The following is a 26,231-nucleotide window of genomic DNA, read 5'->3' as shown; positions in this document are numbered from 1 at the left end:
AATGATTTCAAAAATAGACACTTTCCCCATCTACAATATGCTTACCTGTATTGTACATCCTAATTTCAATCTTTCGAGGACCTCTTCCCTGAACTCCAAACTCGTATACACTGCTGCCCATTCAATATCTCTGTTGGCTGTCTGATAGGCATCTCAAACTTGTATCCAAAACCAAGCCTCCTCCTGCAGCCTTCCACACATCAACTTTCCAGTTCCTCAAGCCTAAAATTTTTATGATCCTTGACTTGTGTCTCTTACATTCAAATCTCATCCATCAGCAAATTCTGTTTACCTTTACCTTTCAAATATATCCAGAGTGTGATCACCTCCACCAATACCATAGGAACCACACCACGTCATCTCTTGCTAGAATTAATTCATATAAAGTTAAGTTCATTGTTTTCATTTTTTTTTTAAGGATTGTACTCCTGAAATTTCATTTAATGAAATTTTATAATTATGCAAAACATTTACATGATTCCAAAGTCAAATCTACAAAACACATTTCCTTCGAGAAGTCTAATTTTCATTTCTTTCCTGTTCACACTATACTCTTTCTCCCCTTATATAGGTAACCATTTTGAATAAGTTTTTAGTATATCATTTTCTTTTTCTTTTTTTCTATATGAGACACATACATATATTTGTACTTCCTTATGGTAGTATATGAGAATGATACAGATAAACGGTAGGACATCAGACATACTTTTTTCCACCTTCTTTTTGTCAGTTGACAGTATGTGCTAGATATCAGGTATTCAAGTTTTTTAACATTTAAAGATGGTTTCTGGATGTTACTCACTAATTACGTAGTAAGCATAAATTTAAAATATCTCCTTTCACATTCAAATCATATATACAACTTTCAGAGAGGTAGTATAATTAGCAACTCTTTTTCAGCAAACACTCCTCCCAACTTAGAAATAAAAATATTTTCCATTTGGGGATTTTGTGTATGAATCAATGTCATCATTATGAATATTCATAGCATATTGTATTTGTGATATGATATGAATACCCATCACCAAACTGCCCTCTATTTATATTGATAGGGCACATACTTTAAATTTTCTGCCTCTAGAATTATCTTTTCTACCTTTTTCAGAGATTTCTCATTCTCATACATATCCAGTTTAGCATTTGACTAGGTCTAGTGCCTTTTCACCATTTAGATATAGTGTTCAGAATAACTAGATTGAAGCCTAGCACCAAGCAACTATTTTTGTTGCCATATCCCTAGGTGTTCTGGGTTGTTGGGCAGTAAAGATGGAGGCATTTTCCAGGACTCATCTAGCCTCCTAATATGTGACACTGAGAAGGCATTAATGGTCTAGAAGTCGAAGTGGTCAGGACAAGGTATACTTTAGCATGCTATAAGGGAGTTTAATTCCTCCTCCCCAACTCATCCTGTTTTCCAGAATATTTGGTATTGGCAGTTTACAGCTTTTAAATTCTAATCTATTGTGTGATAGAAAGCCAAGAAGCGCCAAAATTGAATATGTCTACTTTAAAATATAGGGATAGTAAAAATTAATGAACATAACATTTTCTGTTTGATCAGAATCTTGATTCAGTTTTGGAATATAAGTGAGTTTTATCAAAGCCATTTCAAATATACATATTTATTAGGTTATTAGAGTTTTCTCTTTTTTTTTTTTTTATTAATTTCAAGTATACAGAACATTAGTTAGACATTTACATAGTTTATAAAACAATCCCCCTAATTGCTCCTTTTCTCCTCTGGTTTTCCACCTAGCCAAATATTAATGCTAACTGCATTCCCTATGCCGTGCTCCCCATCCCTGTGACCATCTATCACCTACTAATTTGTATTTCTTTAACCCTTCACCTCATTCTCCCAGATCCCAAACCCCACTTCCCTCTACCCATCACCAAACTGTCCTCTATATTTGTGAGTCTGTTTTTGATGAGTTTGTTCCTTTTGCTCCTTATATTCTGCATATAAGTGAAATCATATGGTATTTCTCTTTCTCTGTCTGACCTATTTCAGAGTTTTCTTTCTTGTAACTTGTTTTTATTTATACAGTTTATTTTAAATACATATTCAAAGTTTATAGTTTTTTATTGAACACAATTTAATTTTTTAATATATGAAAGATTCTAATCTGATTATAAGTTATATAGCTTTTATGCTATTAATGAGAGTGTGAAAACAAAATTAAATTCTCTGCATGTGTACCTAATGTCTTCGATATTATGTAAATTAATGTATTCTTTTCAAAGCTTTATCTATCATAGTCTCTTTATCGATGGAATCACTTACCTATGTGCCTCAGATAATGCCTTGGATACTGTAACACCATCTGCATTTCTTAAAAGTGTAAGTAATTTCTTATACTACTTTAATAATTACCAATAGTTATTCTCCAGTCACATTAATGAATCATGCATATATTTCATTTGTTTAGTGTAACCAACTTCTTTTATTAACACAACTCAAACTGTAACATATATAGAATCAAGGATTATTAGGCCTAATATTGTCACTCTACAGGTAGGCCTAGACTATTGTTAGAGTCTAGATGCTAGTTAGAGTCTAGATGCTAAACACTGTTAGCCATTTAAATTGAATATACTCTAATTTTTTTTTTCTTTGCCATTATGACAGAACATCCCAAGTTCACCACCTTTTCAAAACCAGATGACAGAATTGCTAACTACATAATTTTTCCCACTACTTCTGGGAAATACAACATTTAAATACAAACAATTGTCAGAATTCTTTCTTCAGACTTTGAAATGTCCAGTGCAACCCTAGGGTTTGAAAAATAATATCATGACATTTAGTTGGGATTGTTTTGTTATTACTGAATGGATTTTGAGGATAGGGGTAGGAGGGGAAATAAGCGTTAATTTCGAAAAATTATCACAGACTCCTGTCTTTCCTTGTCTGCGAGTGGTGAACATCTGCTCTTCCTTGCAAGTCCTCACACATACTAAAGAATTAAGGTAGCACCTGCAGTCTCATGGTATGAGGATGTAATCTGTACTGCAGCAGTGGAGAAGACTGGGCAAGCAGTTTTCATAAATACTGCATCTTTAAATAGAAAGGACACCCTGCCACTACAAACCTAGAAATGTTCTGGTTTCTTTTATTTCAGGTTTCTGCCAGGCTGCTTCAAATAAACATGCACTCTGTAATTCCCCAGTTCAAATTATCTGCATAGCTTAAATCTTTTCATTCATTTTCCCAGGTTAGTGATACTTTTCTGAGAAATCCTTTGAAGTCACAAGATCCGTTTTTTCCTTCAAATGCAGTTGCAGATTTTCAACAAGTATTAGGAAAGTATATGGTATGTAACCTCCAACTATATTCCTAAACGTTGTTAGTATTACAGCTTACAATTCAGAGGGGAATTATGAGTTAAGAGCTATAAAGATGAATAAGAACTGAGAACTTCTATCTCTATATGATGATAAGTAATGATATCCATGATACATTGATAAGTGAATAAAGCAAGCTAGTGAAAATTTGTATGGTATACTATTATTTATTTACCATTCTTATATGCAAGCATTTAAGAAATAGGGAATAAATGCAAATGTATATATTTGTTTGCTTACAGGAAAAAAAGTGGGGGGAGGAGTGCAAGAGAAGGATAAAGCAAAAATTTTGCCTGTGTAGGGGTTGGGGGACAGGAATAGAAAACAGACCTCTCTGAATGAAATGTGTTTTACAAATTTGACTTGGGAACCATGTATATATTTTACATAATTTAAAAATACTATTAAATATTTAAAACATAGTCCCTGCTAAGTGAAATAAGACAGTCACAAAATGACAAATATTGTGCAATTCCACTTATATAAGGTACCTACCTAAAGTAGTCAGATCTATAGAAAATAGAATGGTGGTTGCCAGAGCCTAGTGGGAACAGAAGAGGAGGAGTTATTTAATGGGTAGAGTTTCAGTTTGGAGACATGAAAAAAATTCTGGATATGGATGGCGGTGATGGTTGCACAACAGTGTGAATATACTTACTGCCACTGAACTATACAGTTAGAAAAATCATTAAAATTATAAATTTTGTTATGTATATTTTATCATAATAATTTTTTAATTTTACAAATTAATCCCTAAAACTCAAAGCAAAAAAAAAAAAACTGTGTATTGAGTTGATAATGGCTTAAAAGACAATGAAAATTTATTTCAAGTGACTTTAAAACACAGTAATTTGATTGGGTATTCCTAGTGAGATCACACCCTAATGAAAAAAAGGACTCAAATAAATATTATGAATTGATCAATAGAACAGAATAGAGAGCCCAGAAATAAATCCATACCTATACGTCACTTAATATATGACAAAGGAGGCAAGAATATACAATGGGGTAAAGACAGTCTCTTCAATAAATGGTGCAGAAAAATTGGACAAATACATGCAAAAAAAAAACTGGACCACCTTCGTACACCATATACAATAATAGTTATAAAGTCAAAGAATTAAGTAAAACCTTATAACCTAAATTTTAATTGAAAATTAATATAAAAAATATGTAATTGAAAATGTACCACATGGTATATTTTCTCTTTAAAAAAAAATATTTCCGTGCTGACTTCAGGACACATATACTAAAATTGGAACGACACAGAGAAGATTAGTATGGCCCCTGCGCAAAGATGACACACAAATTCATGAAGCATTCCATGTTCTTACGGACCAACCTAAAGGTTATGCTCAGTGAAATAAGCCAGACAGAAAGATAAATACCATATGATTTCACTTATATATGGAATCTAAGGAGCAAAAAGAACAAACTAAAACAGATTCACAAATACAGAAGGCAATCTGCCAGAGGGGAGGAGGGTTGGGGAGCTGGGAGAAAGGGGTGAAGGGTTAAACAAGTAGAAATTAGTAGTTGATAGATTGATGGTTACGGGGATGGGGAGCACAGCATAGAGAATGCAGTCAGTAGTAATAAAATGGCTAGGTGTAGAGCCAGAGAAGAGAAAGAGTAATTGGGGGTCATTTCATAAACTATGTAAATGTCTAACCAATGTACTTTATACGTGAAACTAATAATAAAATAAAATTTAATAAGTAAGTAATAAACTTAAAAAAATGTATAAATCATTAAAGTAAGCTTAAAAAATTACAGCATTGTCCTTACTCTTTAACATACCAAACAATAAAATTCGTTAACAAAAGAAAAAAAAAGTATTTCCTAGCATATCCACTAAAAAACCCAAGAACAATGGCCAATCCAGTAACAGCATACCCTTCAGTGTATAGATTATAGTTTCTAAATACCATTTTACACTAAAAGGAACCTAATTCCTTATATGAGACAGAAAATATATGTCAGAAGCATTTTGTCATACCAGAAACAAGAAAGCTATCCAAGTTTATGGTACGCATGTCAAAAGACTTTAGGAGCCAACCTGAAGAGACTGCCACTGGCCAGTGATGGAATAATTTGAATATCAAAAAGTATAATAACTGCAGTGGATTGTAACACATCAAATATATTAAATTCAAGAGTCCCTAGATACTGCAAAAGGGGTGGGGAGAATGTCTTCTTAGTCAACTTTGAAAGATACCTCATCACTCTGAAAACCAACAAATGAATGGGTCAGGCATTTATTCTAATTTCCTATATGAACTATCCCTCAAAGGAACCAAATAGTTGATTGAGAAAAGATTTTTTGTTGTTGTTTTTATAGAAGTATTCCAGCTAATAAATAAAGAAGAGGTAATAAATATCACTGTTTTGCAATCCCTAATGAAATAATGGTTGTAGGCAATCACCATTAATGACTGACAAAAAATGAAGTGAAAAGCTGATGTGAAACTTCATAATGGATGAAATGGGCTCAAAACACCTAAACCCATTCCTAAGGTCACAGTAAGGGAGACAATCGACCAGCAGTTAACGTGTTTCCTGATGTCACTAAACGAGTAATATACAGCACACATCTGAGCTATGCTTACCCAAGACATCAAACCTGATTATGACTGAACCTTTAGATGTAAGTACCAGTTTACAGGAAGTGGATCAATGACCACGTTAAATGATAGCACAGCAATGCAATCAGCAAAATCTAGAAAATGAGAAACTCTATTAGACAAATGACCCAATTTCTTCAACAAATAAATTGTGGAAGTGGGGCAGTTAAAGAGAACCTATTGATTAAAAGAGACTTAAGACATCAGTATGTAGACTTTGTATCCTGATTCAACAAAACAACTAAAACTATGATTTGTTTTTGATAAATTTCTACGCAAACTGGTTATTTGATGATATTAAGGAATTTTTTTAGTTGTGGTAATGATGTTGTAGTTTTGTTTTTAAGAAAAAATGAAGCCATATCTTCTAGAGATACCAACTGAAGCATTTACAGACTAAAAGAATATCTGGGATTTGCTTTAAAATAATACATTTGAGAAAGGGGTGGTTGGTAGTAGCATAGATGAAACATGATTGGCATTGATAATTTCTGAAACTATCTAATTAGTACATAGGAGTTCATTATACTATTCACTCTGCTTTTGTATATATTTGAACTTTTCTGTAATATTTTAAGTATACCTGTATTAGTTTTTTATTTATGTATGACAAATTACCACAAAACAGCACATATTTATTATCGCACAGTTCTTGTGGGTTAGGAATCAAGGCATGGCTCAACTGGGTTCTCCACTCAGGATCTCTCAAGACTGCAGTCAGTGTGTCAGCCAGGCCATGTTCTCACCTGGAAGCTCTAGGGAAGAATCTGCTTCCAGGCTTATTTGGATTGTTGCAGAATTCATTTCCTAGAAGCACTTCTAACCACTTCTGGTTTGGTGCTGCATCAATTCTTACTCAAATAAACTCTTAAAATTAAATTTTTTTTTCTTATAGCTGCATCAGGGATGCAGCTTTTTGCTGGCTGTTGGCTGGAGGACACCTACAGGTCCTTGAGACTGATAGCAGTTCCTTCCCACCCAAGGTGAGCATCTGCAACATGGCTGCGTGCTTCTTCAAAGGCCAGCAAAGGAATTTCTCTCACTCTAATCTGCTAAATATTATATAATGTGACATAATCACAGGAGTAACATTCCATCACCTTTGCTTCTATTAGTTAGAAGCAAATCACACTTAAGGGAAGGGGAATTTACAAGAATGTGACTTACTGGGGATTACTATAGGGTATGTCCACTACAATGCCTGACAAAATAACTAAGGATAGGTGCTTTTATATTAAATTTATACATTTTCTTATGAAGAATCCTGCAAATTCAAGACAACCAAAATATATTAACATATCTCCCTGAAAACTAGTTACTATGTGAAAATATGCACATTTTAAACAGTTAACACATCTGACATCAAAAAAATTTCTGTTTAACATTTAAAAGCTAACCTGGTAAGCTTTAAATCTGTAGAAAATGTTATAAAAGTTTTTGAATTTCTTATACTATAATTAACAAAATGCACACAGCTCAAAAAAAAGTTTTGAGAAATTTAAAAATATATGTATGTACCAAATGCCATTGAATGGACTATGAATATATTATCTTAACAAAACGTAGATGATCCTCTTAGACTAAAAAAGATTAAGCTTTTTAAAAAGGAGAGAAAAAGACAAGGAACAAAAAGAAAGATCAAAGACTAACCATCTTGATTAAATCTGCAAAGACCTTATTACCAAATATGTCATTAAGGAATGGCAAATTAAAGCACCAGTGAGATAGCACTGCACATCTATTAGAATGGCCAAAAATTCAAAATACTGACGACACCAAAGGCTGACAAGGATGTGGAGCAATAGAAACTCTTACTCACTGCCAGTGGGAATGCAAAATGGAACAGCCACTTTGGAGGACAGTTTGACAGTTTCTTACAAAACTAAACATACTCTAACCATACAATCCAGCAATCACGCTCCTTGGTACTTATCTGAAGGAGTTGAAAACATTTGTCCACACAAAAACCTGCATACAGATGTTATAGCAACTTTATTCATAATTGCCAAAATGTGGAAGCAGCCAAGGTATCTTTTCATACATGAGTAGATAAGTAAACTGGTGCATCCAAACAATGCACTATTTCAGCACTAAAAAGAAATGAGCTATTAAGCAATGAAAAGACATGGAGGAACCTCCAGTGTATATTGCTAAGTGAAAAAATCCAATCAAAAGGCTGCATACTGTATGATTCCAAATATTTGACATTCTGGAAAAGGTATAACTATGGAGACTGTAAATAGACCATTCTTTACTAGGGCTTAGGGAGAAGGGAGGCATGAATAGTGTGGAGCACAGGTAATTTTAAGGGCAGTGAACTGTTCTGCCTAATACTGTAATGGTGAATACATGTCATTATACATTTGTCCAAACCAATTAAATGTACAATACCAACAGTGAACACTAATGTAAGCTATGGACTTCTGGTGATGATGATGCATCAGTGTAGTGTCATCCATTTTAACATACGTCCCACTGTAGAGTAGGATATGGATAGTGAAGTAGACCATGCATGTGCAGGGGATAAAGGGCATGTGGGAACTCTGTACTTTGCACTCAATTTTACTGTGAACCTAACACTGCTCTTTAAGGGAAAAAAGTCTAAATAAATAAACAATCTATATTTAAAAAAAAAAAAAAGCCATTCCCACAGTGATGAGAACATTGATATATCCCTCTCCCACCAACCCCTTCTTTTTGCAAGATTAAAGTGGGACAAATTGAGGCTCTTTATGATAAGATATCATAAGTTGATATCTTATGCCAAAATACAAGTGAGATATGCCTTTGACACTTTTATTCTAATGTGTACAATATAATAGATTTCATTTATAGAAAATAAAATTTGTATTATATTTCACTCCACATAGATGAAATACAATAAAAATCAAGATGACAGCTCGATATCCACACTGAGGAGTCAAGTAACTGATGTAAAAAATGTTATGTCCCAAAATATTGATAAAATGTTGGAAAGCGAAGAACGATTGAATATCTTCACCGACAGAACAGGCGATCTCCAAACAACTGTGAGTGATGCACACCTGTCTTGGTATCCAAACAGTAATCTAAACCATAGGATTAATGCCCTTGAGACAAATCACCAAAAGCAAAAACATACCGTGGGTACTATGAGATAATCCTATGTCATCACACTATAGCTTTATCAAAAAATTATTGGAATACAACTAAAATATTTTTTTAAATTGTAAAACAATCCAAATTTTTAAAAAAACATTTAAGTAGAAGATGATTATTTGCATAACAGAAGGATTTATTACATTAAGAAACAGATTAGTCAACAAATAAATTGCAAGAGAAAAAAGAGAAAGAGAACTTACCAAAAAAAATGGACTTAGAAGGTATAACAGTTAAATGTGTGGTCCTTAATAGATTTTGATTCAAACAAATTTACAACTTCATGAGACAATTAAATATTTTAACTCTGGCAGGATAGTAGATGACATTAAGAAATATTAACTTTTTAGGTGTGGTCATGGTATTGTAGTTATGTTTTTAAAGTAGCCATTATTTGTTAGAGATACACACTAAAATATGAATAAAATTATGTAACATCTGAGGTATTTGCTTCAGAATAGTTCAAGAGTAGGGGAGAAGAATGGGGTATAAATAAAACAAAATTGGCCATAGATTGATGATTGTTAAAACTGGATGTTGAGTATATAAGGCTCATTTTACTGTTCTGTCACCTTTTATGTGTGTTAAAAATTCTCTATTAGAAAATAGTTTTAAAGCAATCACTAAGGATTGATTAGTTCCCTTAGAGCATTTTAAAATTTACTTTTACAGATCTTTTCTAGAAACAGCCACAATGTAAAGCAAAGTATACACACTTTACTCACCAAGTTCTATTGATTCTACCTCCTAAATCATTTTTGGTCTTAGCCTCATTTTTTCACTTTTAAAATCAATTTATTGAGGGATTAAGAAGTAAAAATTGGCAGTTACAAAGGGTTGTAAAAGGAATTAGTCAGTAATACTGTAATAACTATGTATGATGTCAGATGGGTATTAGACTCATTGGGGTGATTAACTTTGTAAGGTATAGAAATGTCTAACCACTAAGCTGTACAACTAAAACTAATATAATATTGAATGTCAACTGTAGTTGAAAGACAAAACAAAAATCTATTAGGTTATTATTTATATATAATAAATAACATTCACCCACTTTAAGTATGAGTTTGATGAGTTGTGGTAATTGTCTTCAGTTGTGTAACCACATTCAAATGATAGAATAGCTCTTTCATCCTAAAATCTTCCTCGTGCTCTTTGCAGTTGACTCTCTCCCCACCCCTAACCCCAGCCAACCATTGATTTGCTTTCTCTCACTGTAGTGTTGCCTTTTATAGAACTTCAGATAAATAGAATTATATAATAGTCTTCTATATTTGACTTCTTTCACTTAGTGTAATGTTTTTGATAGTAACTCATTTTGTTGCATGTGTTAATATTTTATTCCTTTTCGTTGCTGAATATTATTCCATGGAATGGCTAAATCTCTTTTAAATCTACTTTCTGCCCATCCCAGTGCCACTCACTCTCTCACTCCAAGATCTGTTATCTCTTGTCTGACTATGGTAATCCCTGAATTTAATTGTTCTCCCTATTTCTGGTTCTCCTCCACTCCAGTCATCCTCCATACTGACACTAGAATATTTATTTAAATGGAAGTATGAGCATTTTCTATAGCCTTCTTAAAACATTCTGGTGGTACAGCTTTGTCCTCGCAGGGTAGAGTCCAACCTCTTTAATATAAAGAGCTTTATTCTGACTATATTGCCAGTCATATGACCCAGATATGCAGTTTATAAATCTCAGTAAGAAATTGTTTGTAGTTTGCAAAATACATGTTACATTATTTCACACCTTTACAGACACTGTTCCCTCTCTTTTTCCTTGCCCTGGAAAACTTGCACTCACCCATCAAAACCCAACTCAAGACTCCTCACCAGGCTGTGTTTATCATTCACCAAATATCTGTTGAAGATCTACTGTCTGCCAGGCATTATCTAGGATTACAGTTGTACTTTATGAGTTACAGCACGAGTTCAGATAATCCTGTTCAAGCCATTTAAATTCATTCAATATTCATTAATAAACATTCCATAGAGCCTATTATGTACAAGATATTATGCTGGTCATTTTCAGGAGTAAAAGAATAAAATAAGACACACAGTTTAATCTACTGCAGGAGACAGATTTATATAAACCTAACTGCAATATAAAGTATGTATTAGTGTCATAATAGATGGATAAAGCATAACAGCCAAACAGTGGAGAACTGATAGTATCTACAGTCTTACAGAGCATTTTGAAATTGCAGTCATAAAATTCCACAATTAATATTACCTCATTCTGTTATATTAGAAAGCATGTATGATATTTAAATACTGTGTGTCTCAGAGCCCATAGTTAGGAATCCCAAGAAAATTAAACTATTTTATTATGAAATATTTATTGCAAGCATGTAAAAAAGTTTTTAGAATAGTTAATAGCATTGTAATCATCAACCTGCTTTATCTGGTCTTAATATTTTGCCACATCTGACTTGGCCTTTGTTTTTTAAAGAAGTAAAATTATAAATACAATTAAAGTCCTCTGTGCACCTTTCCCAAGCCCATTCCACTCCCTCACCAAAACCACTATTGTGAATTTGATATGAATCATTTGTATGCATTTTTTTATTCCTCTGCTATATATGTATAGTTAAATATGTATCTATTATTGGTTTGCATTTTTAACTTTATGACATTATAATTAATGTACATATCCTTCTGTGACCTGAGTTTTTAATTCAACATTGTTTTTGAAATGTATTCATTTTGATACACTTCGCTCTGATTTATCAATTTAATTTCTGACAGCATATCATTACTATTTTAAAAAGTTATTTTTTCTCCTTTTAATAAGCATTAATGTAGACTACAGCTTTTCTTTATTATGAACAGTACCGCATTGAACATCTTTGTACATGTCTCTCAGTATACTTTTACAAAAATGTTTCTAGGACAGTGGTCTATAAAATTTTTTGATCATGCATATTCAAAAAATCTTAAGAATGCATTTAAACATTTATAAATTATATATATTCTATAAGATATATTAAACATAAAAAACTAGAAATTAAAAGAACAAAGTAAAGAGTAAATAAAATTAAATAATTTGTTTTAAGAAAATTAAAACTTTCCAATTAAGAAAAATATTCATAATGTATTTTAATGATAGTCATGTGATAAAAAATCAAATCTGAGTACAAATCACTATTTTTTTATCTCTAAATATGATGATAGAGTACTTAACCTAGAAGCAGAGATCTATCCCCTTTACCATTTTATGTTTGCCTTATGTGTATAATTTTAATTTTTATCTGATTACAAAGCCACATGTCTACTTTTTAGTTTAGTTAAAACTAAATAATATTACTCATAAATTCACTTACCCAAATGCATGTAAACTGCAGGAATTGCAGTACACTATGAGGAAATGAATAAAGGAGTATGCAGTGGTCAACTCTTCATCTCTCTACCCCCAAACACCTTAACTTTCATAATCTACTATCTTATATACACACCTAGAGGAGGTGTCACTGTCTATCCATATGTTAAGCATTAATACATTTTCATTTCCTTATTTTTTAGATTAAAATAGAGGTTCTAATATTATTTTTCAGCTCTCCTTATCTAATGTCACCCCTTGGGGTGCTCGATGCATCTTCTGTAACCCCTTGGGATCATCTTATGTAACCCCTTGGGGTGCTCGATGCATTTTGGAACCCTCACTGTATACATAGAAATGGGATTGTTGGATCTTAAAATGTATGCCCCTTTAAACATTTCTAAATTGCTCTCCAAAGTGTTATGCCAGGTTATGCTTCCATCAGTAGTATGTTATGAGTTCCTATTGCTCCACATTCTTTTCAATACTTGGGATTATGAAATTATAAATTTTAACAATTCAGTGGGGGGAAAATAATTATTGTCTTAATTTGTATTTCCCTAATTTTGAATAACAGTGAGCAGTATTTATTTATATTAATCATTAGAGTTTCTTCTGTGAATTTTCTGTTGATATACTTTGCCCATTTTGCTAATGGGGCTTTTTTATCTTTTTTAATAATTCGTACTATATAAAATATGAATTTATACTATTAGAATAAAGAATGAGTATACAATTCTTCTTCCTAATGCTTAGTTGTATAAAGGAGAAATATGTTCTCCCAGTATGTAGCTTGACTTAATTTTATATATATTTTCTTTTAGGAGGGAAGTCTTTAACTTTCATATAGGCAAATGTATGTCTTGCCCTTCGTGGTTTATGCTTTTTGCATTTCATTTAAGAATTCCTTCCCTTCCCCGGGTTACAAAGATACTCTTGTCTCACTTGTCTAAAAGTTTTAAATTCTGCTTCTTAAACATGGGTCTTTAAAACATGGAATTTTATATTTGCATATAGTATGAGGTAGAAATCAAATTCTATTATTTTCTATTTGAATAACCAGTTGCCCAAACACCATTGACTAGCTCAGCCTTTCCCATTTGGGTTGTAATGCCATCCTTGTCATATGTAATGTTTTCATATGTGAATGGTTTTTATTCTTTTGGTTTTTATATATTTTATTCTACTGGTCTAGTTCTATATCCGTGGGCTAGTTTCAGTTACTGTGGTTTATAAGTTTTAACATCTTATAAGAAGTCTTAATATCTTATAGGACAAATTTGTCTACTTTTTATTTTTTGAAAATTGGTGGCTAGGCTTTTTTCTCTTTCAATGAATTTTAGAATGTACATTTCAAGTTCCATACACAAAAAAATTGGGGGGATATTAGCTGTAATTATATTAATATGGTGAGAACTGACATCTTTAAAATATTATTTCCATCTCTGAACATGCTATGTCTCTTCATTTTTTTAGGTCTCTTTCAAAATCTTTCAATAGAGTTTGATAAATTTTTCCATACAGGTCTTGTAGACTTTTGATGAGATTTATTCCTTGACATCTTACCATTTTTGTTGCTATTGTAAATGATATCTTTAAACTATATTTTTGAAAAGATTTTTGGTTAACAGGAATACAATCAATTTTTGCATAATAATTTAGTATCACAAATCTTGCTGCACTCTTTTCTGATAATAGTTTGTCTATGAATTTCTTTGTATTTTCTACATAGAAATTCTATCATATAAATAATGACTGGATTCTTATATAATTTTGCTTATCTTACAACCGTATCTAGGACCTCTAACAAATTTTTGAATAGAAATATTGATATCTAAAATACTTGTTTTATTCTTGATTGAAAATGAATATTTCCAGTGCTTCCCAATTATTAAATTTACATTCAGATTTTAAGATACCTTTTAACATGATATAAAAGTCCCTTTCTGTTTCTCATTTGCTAAGAAACTTTATCGTGAAAGGGGATTGAATTTTATCAGATGCTTTTTTTCTACATTGAGATGACTTTTCTTCTTTAACCTGTTAATATGATGAATTGCATATTAAATGTCTCTTTGTGTTGTTGCATTAATGTTATTGTTTTATCATTGCTGCTGCAAAGACTGAATTCAACAATGTATAAAAACTATATACTATGTATTATGTGTGGTTATGTTCTCATATAATTATTTTAGTCTGTCCTCAAGCTTTTTTTTTTTCAGTCTTTTCAAGGACCAAACTTTGGTTTATTTATAATTTTGTTCAAAACTTAATTGATTTCCAACCTCTTTGCTTCTAGTCATTTCCAAGTACTTGTAGCCACATGAAAAGTTCTCTAGATATAGTTCTTTGCTTCCTTGTCTTCATGCCTCCCTCTCAATTTAAAGGCAGTACCTTGAGCCATTAGGCTTGGAAGCTTATATCCTTAAGCTGCAAGGCAGAATCTTTTTTTTTAATTAAGGTAAAATTCACATAACAAATGAACATTTTAAAGTATACAATTTAGTGGTGTTTAGTACATTCACAATGTTATATAGCCATAACCTCTATCTAGTTTGAAAACATTTCCATCACCTCAAAAAGAAACCTCATACCCATTAAGCAATTACTTCCAGCCCCTGGCAACCACTAATCTACTTTCTGTCTCTATGAATTTGCCTATTCTTGATATTTCATATAAATGGAATTATACAATCTGTGATTGTTTGGCTAATTTTACTTAGCAATCTGTGATTGTGTTTGGCTAATTTTACATTGTACCATGTATCAGTACTTCATTCCTTTTCATGGCTAAATAATATTCCATTGTATGGATATACCACTATTTGTTTATCCACTCATCAGCTGATGGACATTTGGGTCGTTCTCCCTTTTGACTACTGTGAATAATGCTGCTATGAATGTTCTCATACAAGTTTTTGTGTGAATACTTGTTTTCATGTATATACATAAGAAGAGAATTGCTGGATCATAGGGTAATTCTTTGTTTAATAGTTTTGAGGAACTTCCAAACTATTTTCTACAGTGGTTGAACCATGTTACATTCCCACCAGTAATATAAGAGGATTCTGGTTTTTCCACATCCTTTCTAACACTTCTTTTCCATTTTTTTAAATTATAGCCATTCTACTGGATATGAAGTGGTATCTCATTTTGATTTGCATTTCCGTAATGACTAATGATGTTGAACATTTTTTCATGTGCTTATTGGCCATTAGTATATCTTATTTAGAGATAGTCTATTCAAGTTGTTGGCCCATTTTTTAATAGGTTAGAGGGGTTTTTTGTTATTGAGAAAGGGCAGAACCTTAATGGGCATTTGTCTCTAAAAAACCTTTTCAATCTTATTTCCTCTTGTTTGGGGGGGCGGGGAACTATCAACTTTCCAATCTTTCAGTGTTCTACATTTCTTCGTCTTCTCTTTTCCTTTCCTTTTGCAAACCAATCAATTGTTGCCTTGCTAAATGCAACCAGTAACAAGAACTCACACTACTATTGTTTTCCAACATTTTTTCCTAAAGTGAAAGACTCAGGTAGGTACTTAGTCTTCCCTCCAAGTTACCACAGGTGATGTTTTGGAAAATATTTTACTCTCCATAGCATAAGTCTTTATCTTTCTAGACTCTAATATCGGTTTCTTCACTGCCTATCACCTGATGGTTAACCCACATGTTTTAGAATTTTGTAATAACATCTCATCCTACTACCAATTTCGGTATTAGGCAAACACTAGCTGTAACAACATACAAGTTTTCAGTGTTTTAAATTCAATAGAGGTTTGGTTTTTTTGGCAGGTTTTTCCATGGGCAGACTTCCATATGGTAATCCAGGAACCCAAGCCTTTTCCATTTTATGACTGCCAATTTCCTTGGGCCTCTGAGTTTTTCTATTTCAGATGGCAGTTAGTTAAACAGGGAGTGAAGGACACAAAGTTGCTTATAGCCACTTCAGTCCAAAAGTGACACCTATCACTGTTGCAGCCTTTTGCCAGCAACAACTCTACATTATGGAAGGGGAATTCAAGTCTTCACTTTATCACATCTGCATTAAAGGAAATTCTAAAGGCAGTAGTAGAATGTGAAAAATGATCTCACATGAAAATTCTGAGTTTCAGTGAGAAATAAAGAGCAAAGCAAGTGGTAACAGTGTTGCTAACACTAAATAAATATCGACTACAGTATATGTGGTGAGAAGTAGTTGGATTGTGGATATATTTTGAAGATGGAGCAAACTGCAGTTGGTGATTGGATTGGCTGTGTGGTCATAGAGTCAAAGAAGTCTCCAAAGCTTTGAGCCTAGTTAACAGGAAGGATGGAAATTCTGTATAGTTCCGTTACTCTCTGGTGAGCCCATGGCTTAGCCTGCTGTCCCTGTGAGCACTAAAATCCTAAGCCTTGGATTACAGAGGCCAACATCATCATCCTCCCAAATCCAGAGGAGCTGAATCGTCAGTGCAATTTCTCACTGCTTTCCTAAGTTCCTGCCCCTGGCCTTACTCTCACTTTCTTCCAAGTTCAGCTATGCATTTAAACATTTGCTTCTTATGTTTTATCTAGCATTTCTGAGTAGTAATAGTGGCAGGGTTATGGAGTTACATAATCTATCATATCGCCAGATCTATTACTTTTTTATTATAGGTCTCTCTCGTGGGAAAAGAAGCAACATCTAAATCTCAGAAAAATCATAGCAAAAAACATGAAAACTTATTTCACTATACTGCCTTACCTTCCAAACAAATCCCACTTTTATGTGTACATTGTATTTTCATGATTACATGTAGAAAAAATGATTTCCTCTTTGAAGCCAGTTGAGTAGAAGCAGCTCAATAAAATGTGAAGTATTTTACAATTTTTCTCACATTATTTTCACACAGCACATAATCACTCTATTTTTGCCTAGCTAAATTAGTTTTCTCTATCTCTTTTCTCTTGGTCTTTTTGTAAAAGACTCTATTGGATGTTCTTCAAAAGCAGATGTGGTGTTTAACAAAAAGTAGGCCAATAAGCTTTCTTTTAGTCTGCCTACAGATAAGTATGGGTCATGGATTTTAACTTGGCATATTAAACATATACATTTATCTTGATATGCTCTCAAAACTCCAATAAAATGGTAGGTAAAACAATAGAGATTTTAATGTATAAAGTACTAGGATAAAAAAAAAAACTGGAAAAGACAACAATTAAGAAATATCAACAATTTTGGAAGCTAGAACATGGATTATCAGTAATTGTTAGTCTCAGTAGAGCAGTAAAAGCTTGAAACTTAAGCTTGTAAGGAGGAGATGACATTAAGATGCAAACTGATCCAGGCCACAGAACCTTGGAAAGGATCAGAAATTGGAGACACATGGTACTTCTAAAAGAAGACATGCCGTTTGGGTCTAGAATGAAGAGACTGGGTATAAAGTCTTTAAAAAGAATGTTACTTGTATAGCCACGTCCTCACTTTTTACAACCACATTGCTGCTTCTCCTTATCCCTGACAAAGGATTATAAATTTTGTTATTTTAAAGCAGTAGACCGGAGATGTTCTAAACTTAGACACCAGGTGCAGTTGAATCCCAAGTGATCATCATATTAAAATCAGATGGACAAAGTGAAAATCTGCATCCTGAATATGGTGACCACTCCCCAACATCTCTCGACTGGGAAAACTGACAAGACCAATGGAAAAACAACAACAGAAAAAACCTACAGATACTGACCTACAAATATTGACGCATTCTCCTAATGAAATGGTCAGGTCCACACCACAGTATCCTATAGTAAAGCCCACCAAATGACAGCCTTCATTGAGTTTCCAGTCATTATTTTAGTAAATCAATAACAGATCATGAGAGGAAAGTTTCTATAACTAAAATATATATAAAGAAACAGGGAAAAACTACAACTCAGGAAAAACATAATGCAGAAGCAAAAAAAGTGTCATTAAAAAAAATTTCTAATGTTTTGAGAGAATACATCTCTGAAACAAGAACAAAAAGCTATATAAAAGCTTATTTATAGGGAAAAAAAGATCTTTTGGAAATAAACAGTAAATTTAAATTCGATAGAAGTATTATAATGTAAAGTTGAGATATTCTCACAGAAAGTAGAGCAAAAAGAGAGAGAGGACAAATTCAGTCTAAGAGATCCAACATATGAATAACGGGAGTTTCAGAAAAATAAAATGAAGGAATCAAAGGGGAGAAAATCAGTAATACAAGAAAAATTTCTAGAACTAAATGAGTTTCCAGATTCAATGAACAAAAACAAGGACCACAGCAGGACATGTAATTTTGAAATTATATAACATTAAAAAGGAAGAGAAGATTCTAAAGGCTTTCAGAAAAAGAGAAAACACAGACTTGGCAATTAGAATAGCATCAGATTTCACAATAGCAAGGTATGGGTGTTAAAAGAAAAATGAAGGAATGCTCTCAAAATTCTGAGGGAAAATGATTTCTACTAATTGCTATACCCAATCAAATTACAAATTAAATGTAAAGGTAGAATAAAGACATTTCTAGGCACGTAAGTTCTCAGAAATATATCTCCCACTCACCCTTTCTAAGGAAGTTTTTGGCAAATATTTTGCACCAATAAGGGAAAAAATCAAGAAAGAGGAAAATGAGATTAAGAAAACAGAAGGCCCAACACAAGAGACGCATTCCCAGGATATTGGTGAAGAAAGATCCCAAGATTAAAGCTATATAGTAAACCTAGAGGCCAACCAAACCATATTCGAGCAAATGAAAAGGCTCTGTGATGAACGTCAAGATAAAACAGGTGGATTCAACACAGGAGCAATCAAAGGAAGGATATTTTTCAGCTCCTTTGGAGAGTTTGGGAATGAATTTATGGCAACTAACAATTGAAAAGATTTTGTTTAACTGTCTACCTACTATAAGCTCTAGAGAAACCAGAAAATTATACATTAAAGGCAATGTAATCAAATATACTCCATGGCTCAGCAAATATTTACAATGTTTTAGTTAAACAAAAAGGATAGGAAAGAAAGGAAAGGTGTGTGTGGTGGGGTTGGGGATATAGTAAGAATTATATTTTCTGTAGCTAGAAACAGAAAAATCAAGAAATATATGCTTTCTAGTAACGCAGAGGAAAACAAACACCAGGAAAAAAAATAAACAGCTAATGAGGCACATTCAACCAATATTTATTGAGCACCCACTGTATGTCGAATACTGTCAGCGTTTCTCAACCTTGGCACGTTTTGGACTGGGTAATTACTTGTTCCAGGTGGTAAGGGTAAGGGATTGTCCTATGCATTGTAGGATGTTTAACAGCCCATTAGATGCCAGTAGCAGCCCCCTGCAGTCATGACAAAATGTCTCTTGACATTGCCAGATATCCCCTGGAGGGCAAAATCACCCACCAGTTGAGCACCACTGTTCCAGGTAACAGGGATACAGCAACAACAACAAAAAAAGCTGAACATAATTACTTCAAAAATAGGTTTGAGGTGTGAAGGAGTAGGGCAGTAGAATGCCATTTTTATTCGTAAGCCTTGCAGAATTCTGACTTTTCAAACTGTATTTGCACATTACATTAATAAAAGCAAGCAGGTAATCTAAGAGAAGAACATAGTCTGCTTATACCTTAATTGAATATTTCTACACAAGGCAGTAGTCATGCAATTGCAGATTTGAATTCCAGTTCCACCACTTACTAGCTATATGACCTTAGACTAGTAACTTAAAACCTTTGAGCTTCATTTTCAATACTGTAAAATAGGAATACTCACCAAGGTTATTATGAGTATTGTGTATTATGCAAAAATACATATAATGTGTGTCATAAAGTACCTGCATTTAAAGTATTCAATAAAACACAGCTTCCTGGAAAGTACACCTACTCACTAGTTTCCATATGCCAGATCCTTTGGAATAACTAACAGCATCTTGAGTATATAAACCTGGTGCTCTTATAACTTGTCATACATTAGAGTCATGAGGCCATCTGAGTAGAATACTGGGACCCATGCCATTTATAGCATGCACTGTAATCATATACCTTTGCTCTTGAAAACTCACTATATACGCTGAGAATAAAGAATCTGATCTGATGCATGAATAAAGTTAATTGAAATATGCTGCAGTTTTACCTCTTATCCAAGTGTCAGACAGCAGAAGTCCATGTAAGCATTAAGCAATTCATTTGATCATGGCTATGAGAAATTTATACACATTTAAAACAAAAAGGAGTGGACCAAATGGAAATAAAGCTTTTTGCAGCATGAAATATATATATAAGATTTTTACAATTTTGTGTGGACTTGTTTCATTTCTTCCCACTGCTCCTTGAATGCTTTCAATAATATTTTCCATGTTAATAAAAGTGAGCTATTTTATTTAGGTTTAAGATATGAAACTTCTGTACCATTAAATTCTTAACAAAATCCATCTCATTATTCACTAAAAATATAATAATGGCATAAATTATTCACATAGTAGTCTAGATATATTATCTCAATCCTCACAGTCTGGGCTATAACAGTTATCATTGTCCCCACTTAATATACTTGTTAATTCAAGATATTAATTGAACACTTCACCTGCTCTATAGCATGCTCTCTTGGGAATATAGCAGTGAAAAAACCCTGCCTTCATAGAGCTTATATTGACAAACTATAAGTAAAATTTACATGATGTTAGATAAGTGCTTTGGAGAAAAAATAATGTATTGAAGGGGAATAAGGCTTCTGGGATGAAGATATGGGGTTAGCAATTTTAAATAGGGTTGTAACAGATAGCGGCATTTAAGTAAAATGAAGTGAAGATGAGGAAACAGGCTCAAAGTAACTTGTTCGAGGTCACAAAGTTAATAAAGCTAAGAAGAGTACAGCTGAACACAATAAGGAAAGCACTTGAAATCTTGGTGCATCGTTTTATACAAGCTGTTCAGCTCTATTGAGACTTTTTGGGACTGGTCAAAACCAAACTAAAAATCTGTTCTTTTAGATAGCTCTAATAAGTACTGAAGTGTGCCCATCAATGCAGAATTGAAAACATTAAATTTGTGTTTATTTTCATTTCAGGCCAAAGACTCCAAAAAAAAAAGAAAGATTCTTAGGAGGATATGGTGGAAACATTTCAAAAAGGTCATAATCATCACCGTGGCAATTCTCCTTTCAATCATCATCATCCTTTTAAGTACAAATGTAATACCAACCTGACCCTTCCTCTCCCGACCCCCAACAGATATCAATAAATTGTTGTTCTACAACCGACAATCATGAAAGCATTCTGTAGTAACAGGACTGGAGAAAGGGGGGGTTGAAAGTATTTCTTTGTCCCTTTAGTGTCCCTTGATTCTTGTCATTGTACTTCTTTCATTTCCCATAATCCTGTTTATTTCCACTGCTCCACCACTTCCCCAGCTTCTCTTTTCAAGAGCACAAACCCTGGAATCAGACTGTCAAGGTTCAACTCTCTGCTCTGCCACTTACCATCTAGGCAACTTTGGACAAGTTAGTTAACCTGTGCCCATTTCCTCATCTGTCAAATGGAGCTAATAATACCACATAGTTTTATCATGACTACCACATAGTAAATATTTAAGTGTTAACTATTACTTAATAGGAATAGATGGTAGTATTAATGGCATTGATTAAATCTCTATGCTCTTACTCCTTACTCAGAAATGACCTTGACCTTAAAATTCTCTTGGAAATATAAGAATCTAAACCTGAGTACAGTCCAGAGATACACATTCACCTCTACATATTTTCATTTGAAGTGAAAATTCAAGCCATTGTTTTATATTAGGCGTTTCCATGAATAAAGATAAAAAAATTGAAAAGCCTATCATTTCTGTAATAAATGAGTTTGTCTCCCTGTCTTGCTACCCTAACAGACTTTTTTTGAGTGCTCAAGTTCATCCAATAACTTCAGATCACTAAGATTCCCGGTAACCAAAGCATGCACCTTTACTTTGCAGCTTATGAAGAGGTTTCCTGAGTTCTAGTCCTTAAGTGGGAACTTCAGATATAGTCAGTTTTAAAAATCATTTAGTGATCCATGAGGAATAAAAGATTAGAAAAGGGATTCCTTCCTGCTAGATAACTTATACTAATTCTGATAAGGATCAAATATCAGCATTTTAAATAGGCTCCAATTCCTCTAGCATGGTATCACCTTTCCATTCACAAAATATTTTTAAAGGATTTTAAGTGTTAGAAACTTTGGAGTTTCTTAATTTATTCTCAGGGAAAAAAATAGGTGATCTATTGAATATGTACTCTGACACAATGTACTAAGTGCTTTGGGGGGGATGAGTGTCATTTAATTTTACAATGACATAAAAAGGTAAAAACTTAAGTTAGCATAATGTAAAGCACAAAGAACAAGTTGGCACATAAATGCTATGAAAATATTCATGTTATCATTTTTAAGATAAAAAAGCAAAGTTAAATGACATGTCTAAGATCACACAGCTAGGATCTGAGATTTTACTGATTCAAGTACTGTGGTATAAGGCCATTAAACCCATGTTTAATTCAGTGTATATTATCCGACCCTTTGTGGGCCAGATGGGTCACATCAGTACCATTTTGCCTTTTCCAGGTTGGCAGGATTTTTCGGGGGGGGGGGGGGGGCGGGCAGAGACAGAAATTTAAAGAATATTGTGAATAGAGGAATCGTCATGTATTTTACTGCCATTATTTTTGAAGCTCTATAAAATTTGCCTAACATTTGTGTAATTTATAATTACATACAAAACAATACATTTGTGTCCTGGGTGCCAGTGAATACTAGCATATTTATTGCTGCAAGACATCAAACTTAAAGATACCTAATCGCCCCCAATTTTAAATATTAGGATGTGAAGACCCAGAGCCTAAAAATCAATGTACCTTTGCAAGCTCCTGTCCACTTGCAGCATGTTTAAAAGCAGAGGCTGTCACCCTGTTTCTGGGCAACAAGTCCACATAATGCCTGTTTTCCTAGGTTGTCTTAGTTTTTGAGATGACTTACATTTTTATGAACTATTGCAAGTTACCAGGAAGAAAAAGAAACCACTCCTCATTTAGTAGGGGGTTTCCCTATTTGTTCGACATACCTGAGTAGAAGCAAATATTGAGGGAATCTTATATCTTCCATTATGCATTCAAAATTTGAGCTACTCTGTACCAAAATAGTTCTAAAACATTAGCATTTATTCTAAGTTACCACATTGATAGAAATAACCGATGTTTGAGAAATTCATGGCTGTTTATAAAAGTGTAAGCAATGGTCCTAATCTTTAAGGGAAGTATACATACAGTTGAAGAGGCAAGACCAAAAAAAATCATAAACGTTAAATAAAACATTTAGTTCAGTGGTGCATCGAGTGGTACAGGATTCAGGAAAGATAATGGTCAACACCAGCTTGAGTCACTGAGGAAGATTTCATGGGTTTTAAGTGGGATGGGCACTGGATCTCATTAGAAATCCAGTTTATCTCAATAAGGCAGTACAGTCATCAGTAACAATTAAGTTATTGAGCATCTACATGCCAGTAGCTGTTTAAGTACTTTAGAGTTTAATCCACCTAACAACCCTGAGATAGGTACTGTATTTCCATTTTACAGATGAGAAAACTGAAACACAAGACACATCACTTGCCCCAGTCCACTAGGCTAGTAAGAGATCGAAAAATGAAGACACTGCTTGCTGTGGGTGGTAAACATGGACTAGACTTTGAGAGTTCAATCACACATTCAAATGGCCTTCAGCAGAGCTCAGCCTTGGTTCTCTTCATTTCCCACTCTCAAGGGTACTTTTTTCAATCTCATGATGTTGCCTTCTCCAGAATTAACCTCTTCTGAATTCCAAACCACTTCCCAACTCTCTATAGGATATACCCTCCTGGGTATCATGCAAAACACCTCAAATTTTAAATCCCAAAACTATACATTCTTCCTCCTTTCCTACAAAACTGCTTATTTGGCCTAATTTCCTCTATGAAGGGAATCACAGCTACTCTGGAATCTAGATGTTTTAGTTACCTTGGCTCCTCTCCTCTTCTTCCCAAATTTACTCACCAAAATCACAGAGCTTCCTCAAATTTCCAGACGGTTCACAGCCAGAGAAGCCCAAAAGAGTTATACAAACTAAAGTAGGGAGTCTCTGCAGGTGCCCAGGCAAACTTCAGAAAGAGCACTCATCTCATGGTGGATGCTATGTGTGTCTACTCCCCAGTCTGGCCACATTGTACTCTTCGTATTCACTCCCCAGCACATATAGGCATTAACATTTGATACTGTTTCATATGCATTACTTCCATATTTCTTAAACAGTCATTGCAATAAATATAAAGCTTTAGTTTTCAATCATTAGTATCAGAATCACCTGGGGATCTTAAGTAATACAGATGCCTGGGCTCTAACCCTGAGGATTTTACTTAAGGCTGGGATGGGGCCTCAAAGTGTGTGTAACCCCAGGATGAAGTTGAACACTACTAACCTCAAATGACTATCATTCAATGTCCACACCTAAGATATAATAATTGTACATTTGATACCTGAAGAAGTTAAAATTTTATTTGCCCAATACCACAGGGCAAATGATAGCTGGACCTCAGGACCATTCATTTGAAATTGTCTATTCCACTGAATATATTTAACTAGAATTTTTAAAAATCTGCTAAGTAGTATGTCTCATACATTTTAATAAATGTGAAAAGGATTATTTTTGTTTCAAAAGTTCTTATCTCATTATAGAAACTTGGCAGAACCTAGAATAACAAAACCCATTACTTAATTCCACCCTCTGATTTTTAAAACAAAAGGTAAATCACAAGCTGGTTACAGAGTTCATCTATGGAAGGGTAGACCTGCTCAGCACACCATGACCTGCCATAACGGCAACCTCTCTCATCAGGCCAGCACTGAGTGACCCACATGCCTCAACAAGTTCAAGGGACACAAACATAAAAAGTGGAATGAAACAATACTGATAGGCTTACAGAGAAAGCCTAAGTGCCGTGGTTAACACTGTTACTATTATATACATCAAATTCAATTTGCCATTTTCTGAATTTATAAGTCTGCATAAATAATAAAATGCTCCCCAGCGCTTTTAGTGGTCTCACTACATTTGACAGCAAACCCAGTAGAGGCCAAAGACTGAATATCCCCATATAGAATCTTCCCTACTTTTAATATCCTTCCTCGTGAACATACTGAAAAATGGAAATTGCTTTTTCTATCAAATTCAGTGACTTGTAATAGTTTGACCAGTTATGCATAAGCTATCTTTCAAAAGAACCCATCATTTTAAAAAATTCTTGTCATTTTAAACATGATAGTAGTTGCCTTACCTTTTCAACTAAGAAAATAAGACCTATGTTATTTATAGTATTCATCCAAGAGGGAAAAGCTTAAATTAAAAAAAAAAAAAAAAAAAAGACAGTGCAAAAAATGCATGAGTGCTGTAAGAGTTTAATTATAAGACATAAGCACTACATTATAATTTGAACATAAGCTTTCAGAAAAGAGAATTTAGTGCAAATTAAAATCCCATTAAAGCCCACTATAAACTTCATATGAAGACTCTAGAAGTAGGCTTCTAGAACTGGAAACACTTGGTTCCAACAGAATTTGCTTGGGGAGACTGTCTTGAAAATGTTATATGGTACAGAGAACATCATGTTAGTTCAAAATCAAGTCAACCAGGTACTTAAAAAAGACATGCTGATAGGTCTTAATACATAAAACTAATTTATCAGTAGCATGCTTTATATATGACTGCAGAAGCAATTTACAACAATTTCTCAGCATTTCGAATTTTTCTTTATTGCCTTAACCAATCTCTTAACTACA

General features: G+C 33.5%; 1 protein-coding gene and 1 non-coding gene across 5 annotated transcripts in view; both read left to right on the top strand.

The window, feature by feature from the left end:
* Positions 1-21,659, top strand: part of LOC102893883 (vesicle-associated membrane protein 711-like) — a 28,004-nt gene extending 6,345 nt beyond the window's left edge. For 2 of the 4 annotated variants that reach the window (XR_003045031.1, XM_015586040.2), the window contains 4 exons: positions 2,245-2,341; positions 3,216-3,314; positions 6,865-6,952; positions 8,840-11,826. Coding sequence is in view for 3 of the 4 variants with exons in the window: in XM_015586040.2 (XP_015441526.1) it covers positions 2,245-2,341; positions 3,216-3,314; positions 6,865-6,924 (256 nt within the window). In the remaining variant the exon portion in view is untranslated. Of the gene's footprint in view, positions 1-2,244; positions 2,342-3,215; positions 3,315-6,864; positions 6,953-8,839; positions 11,827-21,464 lie in introns of those variants that run through there. The other 2 variants (XM_015586038.2, XM_015586039.2) reach the window with 2 other exon arrangements.
* Positions 4,572-4,677, top strand: LOC112476368. The gene has a single exon (XR_003045041.1). It is a non-coding gene; the product is annotated as a U6 spliceosomal RNA (small nuclear RNA).
* Positions 21,660-26,231: the final 4,572 nt, after the last annotated feature.

The sequence above is a fragment of the Pteropus alecto genome, unplaced genomic scaffold (assembly GCF_000325575.1).
Source record: "Pteropus alecto unplaced genomic scaffold, ASM32557v1 scaffold161, whole genome shotgun sequence".
Lineage (NCBI taxonomy): Eukaryota > Metazoa > Chordata > Mammalia > Chiroptera > Pteropodidae > Pteropus > Pteropus alecto.
This window is presented reverse-complemented; position numbering and strand designations above follow the sequence as displayed.